The sequence below is a fragment of the Coenobita brevimanus genome, chromosome 68 (genome assembly GCF_032717465.1).
Source record: "Coenobita brevimanus isolate Jiangsu-jjx chromosome 68, ASM3271746v2, whole genome shotgun sequence".
In the NCBI taxonomy this organism is placed as follows: domain Eukaryota; kingdom Metazoa; phylum Arthropoda; class Malacostraca; order Decapoda; family Coenobitidae; genus Coenobita; species Coenobita brevimanus.
The window spans coordinates 12077501-12099326 of NC_137021.1; the positions used below are offsets into that span (position 1 = coordinate 12077501).

At 47.6% G+C, this 21826-nt stretch overlaps 1 protein-coding gene across 1 annotated transcript in view; it reads right to left on the reverse strand.

Moving 5' to 3' along the window:
• Positions 1 to 21826, reverse strand: part of LOC145405824 (uncharacterized) — a 629196-nt gene that overhangs the window by 488159 nt on the left and 119211 nt on the right. The window contains exon 2 of the mRNA XM_080277062.1: positions 19445 to 20636. Within this exon, the coding sequence (XP_080133188.1) occupies positions 19445 to 20636 (1192 nt within the window). The remainder of the gene's footprint in view (positions 1 to 19444; positions 20637 to 21826) is intronic.

Here is a 21826-nt window from a genome sequence, read left to right on the forward strand (position 1 = left end):
GGGATACAGAAGGGGGAGGGAGAAGGGGAAGAGAGGGCATGGTGAAGAGGGGAACAGGGTGGGGGAAGTGGGGAGAGAGGTAAGTAGAGGCACAGATATAAGTGAAGAGCAGGGAGAGGAAATGAGGACACAAGGATCTGAAAAGAATACAGAAGTGGAGGGAAAGAAGGGGAAGTGGACAACAGGGAGGAAGTGAGGGTAGGGATGGGGATGTGGGGAGGCAAAGAGGGGAAGTGAGGAACAGAGAAAATGGGGAGCAGAGAGGGGAAGTGGAGAGAAGATAGGGGAAGTGAGGGAAAGAGGGGGGTGGTGAGGGAGAGGAGAACAGAGAAGATATTGAGAAAGGGGGGAACAGAGATGGTGAGAGGAAAAATGCCTCAAAAATTCGCAACGAGGATAACCTACTAACAGACGGTGACAATATCGGTTTTCATGATAAGGTGACGCTATCGGTTTCAGGAGGGTACTGCAATATCAGGATAAGGGGACAAGGAGAGGGACATGGTGAGGATAAGGTAAAGAAACGGACGGGGATAAGTACAGGGTGAGGAGGAAAGGATGGGGATGAGGGAAGGTTAAGAGGTCATGAGCAAAGCAGAGAGGTGCTAAAAAAAAAAAAAAAAGGATGGGAGAGGATGAGGAGGGAAGGATAGGGATGACGCGAGGATAAAGGACCAAGGATATGGATGTGCTGAGAATACTGGACTAAGAAGTGGTGAAATGGATGAAAAGAATAAAAGAATAAAAAAACTCTTATATTTATGAAGCTATAAGAACAAAAACTAGAGTTAAGGTAAGGAGATAATAAACAAGGATGCGCTGCTTGTAACTTCTATAATATATTAGTGGAAATAAGGGCCCACGTTACTGGTACAGGGATAGGGATAAGGCTAATATAAGGGCTGTATAAGCTGAGATGGGCAGGGTATAAGGGTCCCCGTCCCCCCTCGTTACTAGCACAACACCCCACCCGACACTCGACCCTGGCGGCCTCCTACCCTCGTGACGGAAGTAAACAAACATATCTTGGGAGGCCCCTCTTTGCCTATGCCCCCTCTCTGCCTACACCCCCTCTCTTCCTACGCCACCCCCCCCCTCAGCCTACGTCCCCTCTCTGCCTGCACCCCGCTTAACCTTCATCTACCCATCTACCTCGTGCGTAAACAGAGCGATTTTTCTTATCTACCTTTGCTCTGACTTTTCTCTCCTTGTATTTTTTCTCCTTTTTTGTCATTTCTTTTTTCACTTCATCACTGTCCGTAAACTAATTATCTTCCTTTCACTTTATTTTTTTCTCTCCTTTGTATTTTCTTCCTTACTGTTTTCCATTTTTCTTTTCATCAACCATCTGTCTCTCTAGAGCAAATACAGATGGTTTTTCTTATCTTCCTTTGTGCTAGTTTTTTTTTGTTGTTTTTCGACTTTCTTTACTTCATTAACCCTCTACCTCTACTCTATACAGGACGGTTTTTTATAGTCATCCTTCTTTGCCCTGATTTTCTCTTATTTCTTTAATTTTCCTTTTTGTCAGCCATTTTTACTTCATGCTCTTCATTAACCTTCCACCTCTACCGTAAACAGGACGATTTTTCTTATTCCTCTGAGCTTTATTTCCCACCCCCTTCTCTCTCTCTCCCTCCCTCTCTCTCGTAAACATGGACGACTTTTTCATTCCTCTACGCTCTTCCTTTACCTTTATTTCTCATCTTTTTATCGGTCAGTATCCTCTCTGCTCTTCGTCAACTCTTGTCTTCTGCGTAAACAACGACGATTTTTCTTCCTCCACCCTCCTCTTTTGCTCCAATTTTTTCTCCTCTTTATCAGTCTTCTTCTTCCTTCTCCTCCTCCTCCATCAACACTCTCCTTCTCAATCGTTTTTTATTTCCTCTTCATCGACCTAAGCCTTTTACGTAAAACAAAACTACTAGTTCATAATCATCATCCTCTTTTGCCCTGATTTCTTCCTTCTCTTTCTTCCTCTGCCCCTTTTCCACTTTTCTCTATTTTTTTCTCTCTTGTTCTCCTTCCTTCCTCTTCATCAGTCCTCCGCCTCACACGTAAACACTGCAGATTTTTTTTTTTAGTAATCCAAGGACCTCCTCTTTCTTCTTTTTTCTTTGTTTTACTTTTCATCAGCATGCGTATCACAAAGTATGTTTTTTCCTCCTCTTCCTCCTTCGCTCTTATTTCTCTCCCTTCTCGGCCATTTTCCTCGTTCATCAACCCTCTGTATCTCAAGTAAACATGGCTTATTTTTCTTGCTTCTCCTCTTCTCCCTTTGCCCAGATTTCTCTCCTACATCACAGCAACTCTTTTTTAATCACCCTCCTCCGCTGGCTACATCCAGGTCGACATTCATTTCCTGCAACCATCATTAATTTCTCATATCTATCAATCTATACCCTATCCATCACCAGTCATTAATCTCTCCATCTCTTAACTCTTTCTGTTCCCTATCATTCGCAAGTGTCTACGATTTCACCCCTTTTTACCTTCACTTTTACCTCGTCCATCGTCCCTCTTCATATCTCATACTCTGTTCCTTACCATCCTCTTATGTTCTTTATCTATACCTGTTATTTACTCTCAACTCTCTCCTTAGCACCCTCCGACTTTTATAATCTCCTCTCTCTCCACCTTCGTTTCCTTAACCGCTCTGAAAATCCGCCACTCTCGAACTGCCCTACTCTATTTCTCGCCAAGATCCTGCATCTCGATCTTCCCTCGTATCCAATTTCTCCCCAATCATCCTCTCTCACTCCCCACCTGAGCTAAGTACATCTCCTCTATCACCACTCCTTTCCCACCTTGATCTCCCTCCAAAGCCAACCAACCATCTGCATCATTCTCCATTTCCACAACACTCACCCTTCAACTAGCCCCTCATCCCATCTACTTACCCTCCATCCTTCTCCTTGTCTAAACACATATGCTCCATCTACATCCGAGCCCAAACACTCATCAACTACTTTAAAGCCTATTCCTCAGGACTGGGATTATAATTTTCTGTTCTTAGGATTTTCCATCTCGTCTCGTTTCCCACCTTTTGAGTTGCAGGTCAGATCGTCCTTTTGCTGACCTTCCTGCCCACCTCACACCTCACCTGCCCCCTCCATGCACACCACACACCTCATACTCCACGCATCCTCACATCCTTCTCTTTCACCTGTTTCCACCCCACACGTCCCATCCATACCCATCGTCATATATCTACCCCACGCTGCTCACCACACACCTCGTTCTTTCAGCGCCACACACCTCTCAGTCACTCACCCTTCTCCTCCACCTATCTACACCTAACATACCCCTTCCACACCCATCCTCATATATCTCAACCCATCCTGTCCACCATGCACCTGATTCTTTCACCTCCACACACATCTTTCATTTTCTTCTCTTCAACTTTTCTGCATCTCACAGTCTCTAAGCCCTCTTTACCTCACACATCCCTACCACACCCTACACTGGATCATATTTTCCCCTACCCGACCAACCACACACCACATTCTTCTCACTCCACACAACTTTCAGTCCCTCATTCCTCTCTTCTACCTCTCTCCACTTCACATTCTCTTCTACAGCCGCCGTCATTCTCTGTACTTCCACACTCCTCCTCGTCTCACTTCCACCTCAGATCCCTTCATCATCCCCTCCATCACCACTTTTCTTCACCATTTTCACCACACATATCCTTTCTCCAGCCAACACCATTTCTTAGCACTCTGGTCCCCCCTCCAACACTCTTCATTTTACCTCCATCTTACATCCCTCCACCATCCCCTTCACCATCACTTTTCCTCTCCATCACCACCACACATATCCATTCTACAGTCATCATCATCTCTTATCATTTTTGTCTCCTCAGCATTCCCTTCTCATCTCACTTCCACCTCACACCCCTCTATCATGCCCTTCATCACCACTTCTCTTCTCCAACCCTCATCTCTCCCCCTCCACCCTTCCCTCCGCACCTCCACACTTCCTCAGATAACACCCCCCTCCTCACTACGCCCCCCTCCCCCACACCGATAACTCTCAAATAAGGTCGTGTGGGGGAGGGGCGAGCGAGTCTGGATCCCGGCCTGCGTTAGCGATTAGGGGGGAGGGAGAGGGAAGGAAGAGGCGAGGGGGAAGAGGGAGGGAAGAGGCGAGGAAGGGGGGATAGGACGGTGAGAGAGGAAGGGAGGGGAGGGGAGGGAAGAGATGAGGAAGGGAGAGGGAGAAAGGAAGGGGAGAAGAAGAAGAGAAGAAAGGAGGGAAAGGGGAGACTGGGGGAAGTAAGGAGGGAAGGGGAGAGAGGGAGGGAAATGAAGACGGGAGGGATAGGGAAGGTGGGAGGGAAAGTAAGGAGAGACGGGAGAGGGGAGAGGCGGCCGATATCATCAATCCACCAACCTGGAATATTACTACGTGATGGGGGTGGGAGAGGGGTGGGGGGAGGGGAGGAGGAGGGAGGAGGGGAGGCAGCTGCAAGAGAGGGAGTGGCAAAATGAATCAGAGGAAGAAGAAGAGAGATGAGGATGAGGTATGGAGAGAAGAGGGAGACATAATTGAAAAAAAAAAAAAAAAAAAGTATGGTACGACGCAATAGAAGTGGAGGTGGGTGGGATGGGAAAATTATGTGAGGGGGAGGAGGATGTGAAACAGGATGTGATGGGGAGAGGAACGGGGTGCAAGCGGAACAGGAGGGAAGTGCAGGAGAGAGAGGGAGGAAGGGGAAATGACGAGAGAGAGGAAAGCGTGGGTTGGCGTTGACAAAGGGAGGGAAGGTGAGAGGGACAAAAGCGATAAAGCAAAAAAAATTACGACTACACTAAACTTCCACGCCCAGAGATTACTGTAGCCATTCCCTTGCTGTTTTCCTATCTCGCGTCAAATTAACATAGTACAAAAAAGACAACGCAGTAGAGGGAATGAGCATTATTTTCGTATCTATATGCCTTTCACTACATGATCCTACGTTACATCGTGGAAATGCTGGGCGGGAGAGAGACAGGTTAGAGCATCTTCAGAGAGCTCGATGTAGCGCGAAACGTTAGAGAAAATAAAATAATTCAACTTTTACCTGTCTCCCTCTGCCACCCAACATTTCCACTCGTAGCAATGGATCAATATATACGCGCTGCATCACAGGAATGGACGAATTCATACTTTCTAAGCCTTTCCCTTCGAGAGATTCTATCAAAGTTGCATAAAAATTGTCAGGGGGTGGTAGGAAAAAATGCGAATGTTGTCAATGTGGTAGAGGGATTGAATCTGATAACAACATCTAGCTTATCAGTTTCAGAGTATCATTTACTTGCTCATATTTCCCCACTTCCATTCAAACTTGTACCCCACATCCTCTATCCAGCCTCCTATCCTCGTCAACAAACTAGGATTCTTGGGCCTATGTTTCCTATCCCCCTCTGTATTAAAGCCATCCATCCTCTGCATTTTTCCATCTTCATACCCTATCTTCCTCCCATCGTTAGCTTTTTATTTCTATCTTCCTTTCCTTCCTCTCCCGACCTATTTTGTAATCCCATATCCTCAAAAAAACTCTTAAACTTTCTGACTTTCGTTTTATAAGACCCATCCCTCCTTTTGCTGACCTTCCTGCATCCTCGAGCAACCCTTATCTTCCTGCATCCTCGTTAATCCTTAAGCTTCCTATTCTCTTATTGAAAACCCATCCCCCTTCCCTTCACTCGGTCCCTACTTACTTCCATCTGCCTCTCCCATCTGTCCTAACTCACACTGTCTCATCCTTGTCCTTGCACTTCCTATTTCTCCGGTCCTCTTTCCCATCTTCCAACCCCTACCCCTCTCCCCATTTGTTTGTCTCCAACTCTACCTATCCCTCTCCCCCCTATCCTTGCCGTAAAGCCTGGGAACACGTGGATAGGCGATCTGAGTGGCGTGGGTGGGCGTGGCGGGGACAGGTAACACACTATCCCCCGCTGCCACACGCCCACCACCACACTCACCTGTCCCTAGCATCTAGCCTCCTCTATCCTTGGACCCATGTACTCCTGTTCCCTTCCTCTTCCTCCTCTCCTCATGCATCCCTTACCCATCCTTTGGTCCATTCAATTATTTAGCGTTTATCTTTCCCTTCAACTATCCATCTGTCTATCCCCCATCCCATTAACCATCCTCCTCTTCACTTATTTCTTGTTTATCCTTTCCCATTCTCTTCTGGATTACTCATCTATTCCTTTCTTTACTTATTCCCTTATCTTTCCTTTCCCCCATCTACTCTAACCTATCCCAACCATCTATTCTCTTTCCCTTGTACACTATCTCCTCCATTCCCACCTTCGTCCCGCACTACTTTCTTCTCCCAGATTTTAACCAAACCCTCTGCTCTAATTTTTATAACGACAAACAATAAAAGTTTAAGAGGAGGAATGGGTACAAATGTGTGTGTGTGTGTGTGTGTGTGTGTGTGTGTGTGTGTGTGTGTGTGTGTGTGTGTGTGTGTGTGTGTGTGTGTGTGTGTGTGTGTGTGTGTGTGTGTGTGTGTGTGTGTGTGTGTGTGTGTGTGTGTGTGTGTGTGTGTGTGTGTGTGTGTGTGTGTGTGTGTGTGTGTGTGTGTGTGTGTGTGTGTGTGTGTGTGTGTGTGTGTGTGTGTGTGTGTGTGTGTGTGTGTGTGTGTGTGTGTGTGTGTGTGTGTGTGTGTGTGTGTGTGTGTGTGTGTGTGTGTGTGTGTGTGTGTGTGTGTGTGTGTGTGTGTGTGTGTGTGTGTGTGTGTGTGTGTGTGTGTGTGTGTGTGTGTGTGTGTGTGTGTGTGTGTGTGTGTGTGTGTGTGTGTGTGTGTGTGTGTGTGTGTGTGTGTGTTTTCAGTGAGTGAGAAGGAGAGGACTCAGGGAGGAGTGGCAGACGAAAGAAGACAGGCAAACACCCGAACCTATTACTCTGGCTGGTGACATCATCATCATCATCACCATCACTATATTAATAAACAATCAGTCAGTGGTTTCAGTTTCTCTCTCTCTCTCTCTCTCTCTTCCTCACCCTTCTCCTCCTGTCCCCCTTTCTCGCTCCCTCCCTCCACATTTGATGTCCCTCCATTTTGTCATTTCTTCCTAAACTTTTGTACTCTCCTTTCTCTTCCCCTTCTCATCCACTCTCCATCTCACCACTTCTTCCCATCTTCCTCCCCTCCTACTTTCTTCCTCCCCCGTTTTCTCTCTCTCTCTCTCCCTTCTCACCCACTCCCCATCTCACCATTTTTTCCCTTCTTCCTCCCCTCCTACTTTCCTTCTCCCTCGTTTTCTCTTTCTCTCTCCCTTCTCACCCACTCTTCATATCACCATTTCTTCCTTTCTTCCTTCCCTCCCTCCTCCCCCTCCCTCTCTCCCTTCCCTCCAACTGGTGAGACGCCGAGCTGGAGAGTGACACGAGTGATGGTATCTGGACGCAACCTGGTGCACTGACGGCAACGGACCTGGTTTCGTGCACGGCTAGGAGGCACAGGGAGGGAGAGAAGGAAGTTGAGAGGGAGGAAGGAAGAAGGCAGAGGGAAGGAGAGAAGGAGGGAGAAAAGGAAGAATGGAGAAATGTCGATGGAAAGCATGGACGGAGGGAGAAGTGGAAAGAGGGAGGGATAAAGAGAGAAAACGGAAGGAAGGAAGGAGGACTGTCGAAGGAAAACAGGGAAGGAGGGAAGGAGCAGGATAAGGACTCTAAGGAAAGCCAAGACGGATGGGGACCTGTCTAGTTGCATGGCTTAATTGATCAAGAGGACGGAGGGAAAGGGGTTGAGGGGAGAAAGCTGTTAGGCGGTAGGAAAGAAGGAAGGAGAAAGGACAAAAGCAGGAAAAGTAGGTAAGGGGGAAGGAAGGAAGGAAGAAGTTGAAGAGAAAGCAGGGACGGACGGGGGAAGGAGAGATGCAATTGGAGGTATGGGAATCGTAGGAAAAAATGAAGCTCGAGAAAAAAAAATTACAGAAGGGTGAGATGAATGGAGTACAGCGGAGTACAAAGGAAACCAAACAGCTACAGATCTAATGGCCCTTTCGGTTTTTTGTTACAAAGAAAACTGTAATTATGGCATCTAATTCAGTGGGCCGAAGACAGTAATAGTCAAGAGGGGAGAGGATGAGTTGGGGGGACGGAAAACAGAATGACGGAGATACTGAGAAGAAGAGGGGAAAAAAAGCTGCCTTTCCATTAATGGAAACATAACAAAATAACAGTTAAGGGAAGTAAAGGAGTTTGTAATATTAAGAAACTCACGAAATGAGGTTGACAAGCTGGGCTCTACAAGAATATATAAAAAAAAAAAAGGTACCGGAAGAGCATACGGCATCCAGGCAGCGATCTAAATATCACACACACACACACAAAGCCTAGCGAATCTGGTCTTCCCCGGGGTCAGGTGGCCGGGAGGAATGTGATGGTGGGTATTAGGCGGGACGTTTGAGCTTAGTCGGGTACCTAACTGATTGGGCGTCTGTGTGTTTATTGGTGATTGGGGAGGCGAAGGGCCGGACGAGCAGGCCAGGCGATATGGGAGCGGGTTGGGAGGAAGGGGAATGAGAGGGAAGGGAGTGGAGTAGTGGGGTGAGGTGATAGATAGAAGATGGGATGCATGAAGCAGGGAATTCTTAGAGCAACAGGAAGAGAGAGGCGGTGAAGGAAGAAGAGGATAAAGTAGACGGTCAAGGAAGAAGAGGATAAAGTAGACAGTGAAGGAAGAAGAGGACAAAGCATTGGAAATGAAAAGAAGAAGGGTAGGGGAAAGGGACGGGGAGGAACAGCTGGAAGAAGAAGAACGAAGAAGGAAAGGTGAGGGAAGAAGAAAGTAACTCAAACGAGAGGAAGTGGATAGCAGAGGGTGAATGTGAATATGGAAGAGGACGAGAAAGATGATGAAGGAAGAAGAGGAAACGCTACCAGAAACAACAGGAGGAGGATGGGAGAGAGGGAAGGTAGAGAGAGAGGATGGGAGAGAGGGAAGGTAAAGAGAGAGGATGGGGGGGAACAATTAATGAAACAGAGGGAAGAGGGTGGGAGGGAGGAAATGGCGAGGAAGATCCGATGGACAATCACAAATCCACTGAGCCGGTAAGAAGACAAGAGATGTAGGATATCCGAAAGGTCGCAGCGAGAAAGAATGGTCAGGGGGAACAGAGGACGAGAATGAGTAAGCCTGAGGAGAAGGAAGGCTGCTCGAAAATAATATGAAAAGGACTAGTGAAAAGTAAATCCAGAAATCGAGAAAGGACACGGAGAAAAGAAAATGAGAAGGATCGGCAGTGAGAAGCGAGAGGGATAAGACGGTGAAATACTGAAGGCAGCAGAGAAGGATTAGTAAGACAGAGCACGAACGCCAAGAACAAGGGAGGGAGCATAATACATGACGAGTACCGTAATCAAGGCAGTGAGAGAAAGAGAGAGAGAAGGGGACATGAAAGGAACAGACGATGATAAAGAGGAACGCAATGGGCGAGGATAAAGGATGCATGTAAGGGAGGAGACGAGGAGAGAATAAATCACATGCACAAGAGAGCGGTAAAGCATGAATACAACGGGGATGCCTGAAATGACTGAAGTGAATGAAATGTCTACGGGTGACTCTACACTGAGTGACAAGCCAAATGGTTTCCTGTGCACCAGGAAATCATTTACTAAGCTGGGTGGTAACCATATAACCAACTTATGGCGCCTGGTGGTTTAGTGACAAGCCAAATGGTTTCCTGTGCACCAGGAAATCATTTACTAAGCTGGGTGGTAACCATATAACCAACTTATGGAGCCTGGTGGTTTAGTGGGTAATTACAGCGCTCCAATCGGATTCAGCCCGTGCAGGTTAATATCCAAGGGATGGCTAGGATTTATTGCTCACATAATGTCACTCAGGGATGAGGGAGGCTGGTCATTCTCATCTTAATGTCTGGACCAACCTGCCTAGCCCTGGGCTCCAACGCTCCTCATGGGGCAACACTAGATTAGATCATGAATGATGAATGTATTCCTGAATGAAATGGTGAGAAATGTGATGAAGGAAATTAAAACCGATAAAAGGCAGTAAATGGATAGGACAAGGGTGAGGTAAAGAGAAGCTGAAGACAATATGGTGTGAAAAAGGGACAGGGAGAAACGGGTCACGATAACGACTGGAAAGGGTGAAGGAAGAGGAGGATACGAAGTCACTGAGAAGTAAGGAGAAGGAAGTCAAGAACAAGAAGTGAAAAATGGGAACAGGGACAGACGGGAAAAAAAAAAAAAAAAAAAAAAAAAAAAAAGAAGAAGAAGAAGAAGGATAAAAGTAGGGATGGAGATAACAGAGAGAGAGAAACTGACGACAGCTAGAGAGGAAAAAAATGACGATCAAGGTACCATGGCACGGAAAAGAGGAGAAAGTGGAGATTATGCTGTCATAAATAAAGAAATGAACAGAAAAAAAAAAAGACGATAAAGACAGGAAAAAATGATGATGGGATAGAAATGGGAAGATGGAGAAAACGAGAGACAGGACTAACACGCGAGACGGAAAGAGGAGCAGAAATAAACACGGAGGAATGAGTAGTAGGGAGGAAGGAGATACAGAAAAGAGAGGCGGAGATCAAAGGAGTGTAGAAAAGCATGAAGAGAAAGAAGCGTCAATGAGGGATGCGAGGGACAGGGGTGATAGAAAAGGTTGTGGCAGCAGGAAAGAGGAAATGAGTGAGGAGGGGAGGGGAAAAGAGTGAAGAGGGGAGGGGAGAAGAGAGAGGAGAGGAGAGGAGAAAAGAGAGAGGAGGGAAGGGGAGAAGGAGACGGGAGAAGAGGGAGGTGGGGAGCTGAAGGGAGGAAGAAGATAGTGACTTAAGGAAGGGAGGAGGGATGATGAGGATGGGAGAGCATAGGGAAGTGAAAGGAAGAGTGAGAACACACGTAATCGAAAGAAGGAAAGGGCGAGAAGGAAGGTAGTGGTCTGGAAAGGGGCGAGAAGGGAAAGGGAGGGATGGGGAGGATTAACTTAGAGAAAGGGAGGAGAAAGTAGAGGGGCAGTATAGTACAAAGTATTGCAGAGGAGAGAGGAGGCTGACCTGGGAAGGAGCACGGTGGGAAGAATAGTGAGTGAATGATGTCGAAAGAAGAGGAGAAAAAAGAACGAAAACAGAGAAATGGGGAGGAGAGAAAGGAAAATAAGAGAGGAAAGCAGAAATAAATGGAGAGGAGAAAAGATGATATGACATGAACGCAAACAACAGAAGTAACCTGCGATGAGAAGATGAGAGAACAAGAGGAGGCTGGGGAAGGCAGGAGAGGGGAGGCAACGGAGGGGAGAGGGAAGACTGCTAAGGGGTCTGGGGGAGGGAAGGGGAGGGGTGAGGAGGGGAGGGGAGGGGAAGGGTCCAACATAAACGGCCAACGAGCAACAAAGATCTCGCACCCAGACCCTAACCTGTTGAAAACGTAACAAAAGTGGTATGTTAACAGCTCGCCCGGCCACCTTCACCCCTCCTCCCCCTCTCTCCCCTCTCCCCAAGCCAAAACCACCCCCGGACCTCATTAGCAAGTCTAACCACCAGCCCCCTCCCCCTCTCTCTCTATACCACACCTCACACCCACCTCAATCCGCCTCTCACAGCACCTGGGCTCATCTCCACATCAACATCCAATAGCCATCCACCTGCACTCTCTTATCTTCAACCATCGGCTATCGTCCACTTGCTTGGCTCCACCTTAAACTAGTATCAATCTTCCACATTCTTCCACACTGTCCTGTATCTTTTCACGTCAAGTCTTACATTCTCTTGCTTCACTCCAACTCAAACTAATACAGTAAGAATCTTCTACATTATCATCCAAACTGCCCATTATTTATATATTTTAAACATTGGTTGAGCTTCCTTGAGAACATAAGAAGAGAGAATAACTGCAGCAGGGGAGGAGGGGGGGGAGGTTGGCCCATGCTAAGCAGCGCGTATAAGTGTGACTATAATTCTAGAATAACACAAGGATAGCAGAAAAGAAGGCTCTCCCCTGCCCACCAAACCCTCCAGGCGAAACCGGATTCACTCCATCTTTAACTAGTATCAGTTTTCTACGTTATTTTCCACACACTGCTTTATCTGTCCACTTCCATCTTTACCGACAGACCAAACTGCTTCATATACTGTCAATATTTCACATCATCCACACGTCCCTCTATCAATGCACCTCTATTATTACCATCGGTTACTCATCCTCTTGCTTCACCTTGAACTTTAAAATCCCACATCTTTGCCTCAAAATCCATAATCTATCCATATTTCTTGACTTTAACACTGACTTTTCTTTCTCTTACTATACTCTACCTCAAACATACATCTACCTTTATCTATCGAAATCAATACCATCATCGTCTAATCTTCCTCTTGCCTCACTCCACGTCCACCAAATATCAATCTTCTATATCATTACCCACACTATCCTCTATCTCTCCACTTCATTTGACTTTTACCATCGGATTATCTTCCTCTTACCCCGCTCTTGCTCAAACAAGTATCTAGCTTCCACCTCATTATCACACACTGTCTATCCACCACATCTGCCTCTTTAACACTGGTTTATCGATATCTTCCACCTCTGTAACTCCACCTCAAAGCCAGAAATCCTCCTCCACATCACTGATCCACAAGAACGTACCCCACGATACCTGTTTTACCCCAACTCATATACCTCACAAAAACAGACCTCAAAAAGTACCCATCTCGCTCCATCTCTCACCCCGAGCCATCTTCCATCTTTTCACTGTCTTGTTCTCCCTCCACATCACACCCATCCACCTGCACCACTCCACCTTACACAACCATCGTTCGCCCCCACCGTGATCTTAACCCACTTCTCTTTCACATTATACATTCCACCTACACCCCCTCCCCGCCTCAGGCCTACATCCACTCAGTGTACCTCCACTTTACATTTACACCCACCTACACCACCACTACACCTCACCTAACATCCACACCCACCTACACCACCCACTCACTCACTACACCCTCACCAACTACTACAACAAACATGACCCTCTCAATTCACACACATTCCCACACCTACACCAGTCTCACCAAACCTACCCACTATGAAAGACCACCAAACATTTGTACTAATACTCATTCAGACCTTCCAAACAGGTACCGTGGCTGATTTACGCTCCCCATAACAAACACTACTCAGCACAAACTTCAGACAGCATCGTTCCATCATCTCTGCTGCACTAAGTACCAACACCCTACTACCAGCACCACTACACTGCCATTTATATCAACCCCATATCCATTCACACACTTATATCTCCACCACACCCACAACCATCCACATCTACCACCATCTTTACCAACAACCAACTACTTTGAACTTCCCAACCACACACCCACTTACACTCCCAAACAACCTCAACTATCCCACCACACCCACCTACACCACAACCACCCTCATCCACTCACTACCTCTCCACAGCACCCACACCCACCTACACCTACCATCACCTCTACTATAACTAACTATGGTGTATTCCCTAACCTCATACCCACCTACACCCCCAAACTCCCTCAATCTACCCACCCACTATGAACCTCGCCAAACATTTATCCTGACACTCACTCAGGGTGCATTACGCCTCCCATCACAGTCACCACAAAGCACCAGCATCCCGACCCCAGACTACACCATTCCATCATCACCGCCGGGCCAACTACCGCTCCCAGGGCCATAAAACACCACTCTTTTTTTATTATTTTAACTGCATGAGCATCATCGTCTAGGCTTCCTGGACCCAGCACCGGCAATAACCAAGGTGCTTTCAATCCTCCACCTCTAACTCTCATCGTTTCTCCCTGACCATTACACTTGTACTAATCAAAACAATCGTCTGTAATCAGAAAGAAAGCGTTTCACAGCAGGATCCATCGACAGCTGCACAGCCACCGAGCAAGGCATTTATTTTTAACGCCATGCCACGAGAACTATCATCATCATCTTAATTGCACGTTTACTACCATCACAATGAATAAAAGCAAGGCCACCCAAGCTATCATCTAAAATCAAGACCATCCCATTTCACAGCAGGCATCATCGACATCTGCACAACCACCAAGCCTGGGATCTATTTTTAAGGCCATGCCACACATACTATCATCGCCGCCATCATCATTAAAGCGTTCATCACCCTCACAACGAATTACTAGTATATGTCAGAGACCATCAAAACACTCATCTGAAGTCAACAATATCGCGTTTCACAGCAGGCATCATCGACATCTGCAAAACCACAAGCAATGCATCTTTTATTCCTTCTTTTCTTCAAGCCATGCCACGAAAACCATCACCATCATCCTCATTAAAGCGCTCACTGCTATCAAAATGCATCATACTCTTAGGACGCATTTTACAACAGACATCACCGACATCTGCACGACGGCGAGCTAATGCATCTACATTTTCTAAAGCCATGCCACGAAGACTATCACGACCATCATCTTAATTTACACGTCCATCGCCATCACAACGGTTCGTATTTCCAAGACTACCAAAACTACCATCTAAAATCAAGAGCGATGCAGTTCACAGCAGGCACTGACATTTGCATACCCAAGAGCCCTGCATCATTTTTTTAACGCCATATCATGAATACCATAAGCCCCACTAGACCCTACCCCCATTTTTTAAAACGCATTCCCCATCTCAAACAACCATATTTCCAAGACTACCGCCATTATCATCACCACCATAATTATCTACAAATCCACGATCATTTGAACTAATACTGTCTTGTCAAAGTTAAAGATCCAACTACCATTACCGCAATCATCATCATAATCAATTTTTAGCAAACATTAACGACCATTACAAAGTAATTTTCATACAACTATATACACATCACAACTGATAATAATATACTGCATCAACATCCTTCTATAAACCCACCATCATCGCAAAAAAATCCTCAATTTATACCTCCACCACACCACCACCAACGCTGTTACATGCACCATCAAACAAAACCACCAATACCTCCAATATTACCAACACGATCATACAATACCAGCACCAATACCAACAGCATAACACAATATTCACACTTCCAAATGCATCACTAAAACCACTAACAACGATATTATACAGCTACACCATCAACACAATCATACAAAACCACCAATATCAGCACCATCACAAAACCAGAACCAGTACCACCACCACGAAAACATACTATTTACACATCCACCATATCATCAACACCATCACACAATACCACTAAGTTTACCATCATACCCACCACCATAAAAACTAAACACTATTTACACATCCACAACCATCGCCATCACCACCAACTTCATTTACACATCCACCAGCGCCAACCAGCTCAACCACACACACAAATCCCCGTCTCCTCCATATTCAGGCGCACTCAGCAGCCAGCAAGCAGCATCTATATACAAGGGCGAGGGCGCACATGCAACACAGCGCCGCCCGGGGCAACTTAGGAAAAGAGCACGAAGAATCCTGTTACCGGGCCAATCTTACAGTGGACCAGCCGGTGAGAGGTTGGGGGACTGGGGGAGTTGTGAGGGAGGGGAAGGGTGGAAAATAGGGAGTTGTGGGGGAGGGGAGGGGTGGAAGATAAGGAGTTGTGGGGGAGGAAAGGGGTGGAAGATGGGAGTTGTGGGGGAGGAGGGGAGGGGTGGAAGATGGGAGTTGTGGGGGAGGAGGGGAGGGGTGGAAGATGGGGAGTTGTGAGGGATGGGAGAGGTTGATGATGGGGAATGGTGGACGGTAGAGTGAAGGGGAAATGGAGGTGGGGTCGGGGATTGGGTTATTGGAGGTGGTTTGGGGGGAGGGTTGGAGTGGAAGATGGGGAATGGTCGATGGTAGAGTGAGGGGGGGAAATAGCGGTCGGGGGATGGGATGAATGGGGATAGTGTACTGGGATGGCGTAAGTTGGGGATTTGGGGAGAAAGGGAAAATGGAGTTGGGGAGAGAAACGGGAGAATGGTGTTATTATAGAACAAGGGAGATGGACGGTGTGAAGGAAGTGATGGGGTGCCGAAGAGAGAGAGAGTATGCTGGGATCTGCGGGGTGGGGGGACAGGGAGAGGGAATAGGGGACGGGGATGAGGGATGCGGGATGGTGGCATGAAGTGTCGAAAGGAATTTAGACGAGGGGAATGGGGAAAGTGGTTGGGAGAGAGGAGTGGGGATGATAACTGTGGAAATTGTCTAGTACAGGGATTCTGAGGGGATATGGGGAAAAAGAGTTTAGGAAATGAGTGGGAAATGACGACAGGGGGGGATGGCGGAGTAGGTCTATGTAGGAGAACTGAAGAATGGGGATGGGAGAGATGACTTGAAAGAAAGAGTTGGGGGATGGGGGAATAGGAGAAGTCCAATCCTTTTTTACACTGGGCCTGCAATTTGTATTTACAAGTCGAACACACACACACACACACACACACACACACACACACACACACACACAATCACTCGCATCCTACAGTCACATCCTTCTCAATCTAGCCAAGTTCCAAAAACAAGAAAAGAGCTTACTAGCAAAGAAAGAGTTGACTATCCCACTCTTTTACCATTAGCCCTGCAACCTGTATCTGAGACAACACTCGCATTCCGCTCGGCTTCATCCTTCTCAATCCAGCCAAGACGCTGCTCAACACTCTCTGACAAATTATTCAGGCCAGGCACTTCAGCTTTAGAGACGAGCAGCGAGGGGCGGGGGTGTTGTCGCGAGTGTGACGAGGCGTGGAGGGCTGGAGCGCGGAGGGGGGGGATAAAAGGGGAGCTGAGTGGGAGGGGGCATGATGGGGAAGGGGGGTTTGAGGGAGGGAGAAGCGACACAAGGGGAGCTGAAGAAAAGGTGCGACAAGGGAGGGCTTAGAGAGGGGAGGGGGGACTTTAAAAGGAGGACTGAGAAAGGAAGGGGTGCCAACACTAGTATGATGAGGGAGGATGGCAGATGGGGAAGGAGGGGACACGACAGGAACAGAGAGAGGACACGACACGAGAAAGGAGTTGAGAAAGGGTGGGGGGGATGACACGTGAGAGCTAGTGGGAGGGGGCACGACACATGGAGGCCTGAGAGAAAGGGGACGCGACATATGGAGGGGGGAGATAGGGAGGGGACGCGACACGAGAAAGCCTTATGACAGCAACTGGAGTCGGTGTCACTCGGAAAGTGGGGGAACAGATATTGTGACCCTGTTTATTGCTCCTCTTTTATTGTTGGACTGAATTTCGCGGGGGGAGGGGGGAGTGCAAGGTGTCTGGGTTCACCGTTGTTTGCATCGCTTTTATCTTTTCAGCCTGTTACAATACACATGTGGATGCTTTTCTTGTCGTCTTTGTGCTCCAGTCCGCTAAAAATTAAAGTTACAGCACTGTGACTGACCAGTAGCTTATATTAAGATTCAAGCTGTTTACGCCATTCGACTACAGTACATAAATTAATTATTATTCTCATTTTTATGTAAACCACGACCAAATTTAGTACTTACAAGAAAGTTAACAATTTCTCACCACAAATTTTCCTGCAGTATTCTCTGTATAATCTGCGAACTAATGACGTTTTCCGCTTTGCGCTCAATGAACACAGGCCATTACTACATAACAAGAAAGAAAAAAAAAAAAAGTCATGCGAGTATCGTGGCGCTACTGCGATAACTTTAGCATGAGTAAAGAAGCACAAGAGCAGGGATAAAGGCTAGTCAAGGTTTCGCATAAGGTGGTTCTCCATACGCTTCAACATGTGTTCTTTTCCAAGCCTGTACCTTCCACCACTCACCTTCTCTAACATCCATCACTGCACATCGCCACCCACCAAGAGACAAGTTTCAAGTAGCGTTTGAGGTATTTGAAGGGAGTTTTACGGATAGTCGGACATCTGGTGTAACTGAAAAGAGGAAGAGCGGTGAAGAGGCGAAGTGAGAAAACGAGGGACACCATATAAAGAGAGGAAGGAGACAGCGGATGAATCTGGGGCAGGCTATGCGGAAAGGAAAAGGGGAAAATGGAGACTTACTGGTGGAGAAGTAAGAAGAGGACGTAACAGGAGGAGACGAGAAGCACAGAAAATTTGGAGTGTACGGGAAACTTTAGTGAACGGTTGATTGATTGACAGAGAGAGAGAGAGAGAGAGAGAGAGAGTAAAGAGTAGATGAAATGTTTTATTGCAGCGTTCGGAGATGCGGGTGAGTGTCTTTCCCTCTCTCACCCTCTCCTCACATTCCCCCCTCAACCCCAAGCCCCAAGCGCCGATGCTATCACGCCCACACACACGCACACACACACTCACATACCTACACCGCCATTACACACACACACACACACACACACACACACACAGTCTTTAAATGTCACTGGCAAATACATATTCTCATATAACTCTATTGTGGAATATGTGTACCTACAAAAACGCAGTATCACTATGTAAATTAACACACACACACACACTCTACATCTAGGCAAATCATTATAAACATTCATATACACGGACATAAAATACTCAAACACAACACTTCATAAAACGCATTGATAACTACATAAATTCACACATACAAATTGCGAACAGGCACTTCACTGTACACACACACACACACACACACACACACACACACACACACATCACACACACACACACATCACACACACACACACACACACACACACACACAAACACACACACACCCTTGCTAGCCTACATCCACACGCGAAAACTGTAGAGGGTCAAGGTGCGGCTGTGGGACCCCTTAATTATGAGAGGAGAAGTAGAACAGACGAAGAGCGGGTCTGGGCACAAAAAGAGGGTAGATGAGAAGAGGAACATGACGGACGAGCACAGGTGACAGCAAGGAGACAGACAGACGGGCAAGCAGATACAGAGTGTGTGTGTGTGTGTGTGTGTGTGTGTGTGTGTGTGTGTGTGTGTGTGTACAACCCTGTGACTGTTGCCGTGTACATGAAGACATACACGTCTGTAATGATACAATTATTACAACTATAGAATGGTTTAATAGGCTACGGCTTGGTACAGTCGGGGACAAAAGTTCGCCTAATCGAACATGTCGCCTCTTCTCACACCCCTCTGCTGGCTAATGCTCTTAACCTCTTCAATACGATGACGTTCTTTACTGTTATTCTTGCTATTACCAAACAATCTTACTCAAACTTGGAGGGATATGGAGTAATAAAGGAACTGAACTAGGCTGGAGGAGTTACAATCATACGTTACTCCCGCAGCAAGATGTCTATCCTGAGTTGCATAAAATCGCTTAAAGACAGATTTAAAGTATGCCATAGGGTGAAGAGGTTTAGGCGAGAGGACTTTTTTTATGATTATTTACTCGTATACTGTACACTATTTTGATATGCTGCATTAAGGAGGACAGTGGTGAACATATCCCAAGCGTGAAATGCTGTGGAATGATTTATGAAGTTATGTTCCTGACTGTACCTGGACAGAGTGAGGGAGGCTACTTACGTGTGAAGTATAGGGCGGCGGCCAGGCCCCCTAGCACCAGCAGCAACACCACCGCCACCGCCGCCGCCACCAGACACGCCCGCCGCCGCCCCCCTTCGCCCCGCATGAACTTCACCTTCCACGCACGGAAAAGCCCTTGTCGCTTCAGTTTGGCTGGCGTAGGTGTAGTTCCGCCCTTCCCGTGGCGCGCGGAAGAGCGGAGGGAGGGCGTCGAAGTGTGGGCGGGCGTGGGCGGCGTATGGGCGGCTTCAGGTGCCAGAAGGGCGGACACAGTGGGCAGGGTAGATGACGCGGTGGAGTTGCCGCAGGAGTCGGTTCGGACGAGATACTTGGCCGGGGTGCCAGCAGCCATGTGGCCCGCCGTCCGTAGCGATCCGCGGGCGTTGCTGTAGCCAAGGGTGGGCGTGCCGGGGCCGGGTGGGCGGGGATAGAGGTGCGGCTGGGCGTAGATAGGCTCGGTGCTGGAGTAGTCACTGCCGCCGTAGTGGTAGTCACCCCGCTGCTCACCGCTGCTGCCCTCCAGCTGCTCGCGGGGGTCCACACCGGAATCACCGTGTTCTCGAGGGTCCATATCGCGAGTGTCCATGTGATCCCTAGGGTCCATTGTGCGGGGGTCTATGTGGTCCCGGGGGTCCATGTCGCGTGGGTCCCGAGGGTCCCGGTGGTCGCGGAGGTCGTGATGATCGCGTGGATCCCGAGGGTCACGGGAGTCCCGAGGATCCCGGTGATCACGATGGTCCCGATGATCTCGTGGGTCCCGGTTATCCCGGGGGTCCCTGTGGTGGCGGTGATCCCCCCGTGGTCCAGGACACTGGTACACGTGGTCGTGGCCGCGTGGGGCCTGGCATGAGTACAGGGGCTCACCGTGGGCCACGTGGGACTGGGGCGGCAAGTGGGCGGGGCACAGGGGCGGCAAGGAGGGGTCGGGGTAGTGGGCGGAGGTGGGTGAGGCGGCCGGCGCCCCGCCCACCTGGACCACCGACCCAGGTAACACACCCCCTGGCACGCCCGTCACGCCCAGCACACGCCCGTTGTGGACGTGGGCAATGTGCTGCGGCATGGGCATGGCGCGGGGGGCATGGCCGTGGTGGAGGGCGGGCAGGTGGTGTGGGCGGCGCTGGGACATGTTGCGGGCGGGGCCGCTATCGTACACGGACTGCTGCTCGCTCTCCAGGAACGCCGGGTTCTCCATCTGTGGGGAGGGAAGAGAGGGGGGGGTTAGTGAGGACGGACACACACACACACACACACACACACACACACACACACACACACACACCACTCCCAACACTACACTACACCACCAATACAAACCAACACCATACTGTTCTTATATAAAGCCTGTTCCATTACCAATATGCACTCTACCAAAATTGCAAAATTATACACGTTATTGATACTGGGTACACAACTACAATAATAGTCCGGAACGGTGTAAACTTAGCCACGTTTAATATTTTAACAAATTTATCTAACAAATCTGTCTGGTCACGATGCTTCCAGCCTCTGTGTATGTTATGAACTTATTTCTAAACCTATTACCCTTTTACATGTATTCCTGTGGATGCGGATTATATCTTAAGCTGGTAGAAAAGAGTAAAGATAATGATGACTATATTAAGACACTGATTATACGTTACTGCTATGAAAATCCTCCAAGCAATTAACATCCAAGAAACCAAGGATATATTCTGATTAAGTACAGAAGATACTTTCCACACTCACACGAATTAAGCTTAAAAGCTTGTTCAACAGTTTGCCTTTATTATTTGTATGATGTGCATCCATAGGGATAACTATATAAAACGGGTACCAGATATACAGAAAATATTATATGCATATTCAGCACGGAGGTTCCATTTGTGTGTGTGTGTGTGTGTGTGTGTGTGTGTGTGTGTGTGTGTGTGTGTGTGTGTGTGTGTGTGTGTGTGTGTGTGTGTGTGTGTGTGTGTGTGTGTGTGTGTGTGTGTGTGTGTGTGTGTGTGTGTGTGTGTGTGTGTGTGTGTGTGTGAGAGAGAGAGAGAGAGAGAGAGAGAGATGAAGCTTGCTCTACGAGTCTACATTCACATTTTGCTATCTTGGATAAAGAAAATGTGCTTTCCTCATATCATACATTCATCTGATGCACAAAGACATCAAGGTTTGGTTGCGGTAAACTCAGGGAAAAGGGGGAGGGGGAAAAGGCAACTATACCTTCTAGCACTTAAAGTAAAAAAAAGCTTCGTGTCTTCTATAACACAAGAAAGATGAGGGGATTATACCTGGAGTTACCTTTCTCCTCAGATTCATGTCTACCATGAAATCAGTCAGCCTAACTTTTATCTGATCCTCATCTCAAGGGCATGTGTGAAACCGGATTACAGCATCGTTATGTATGACGCA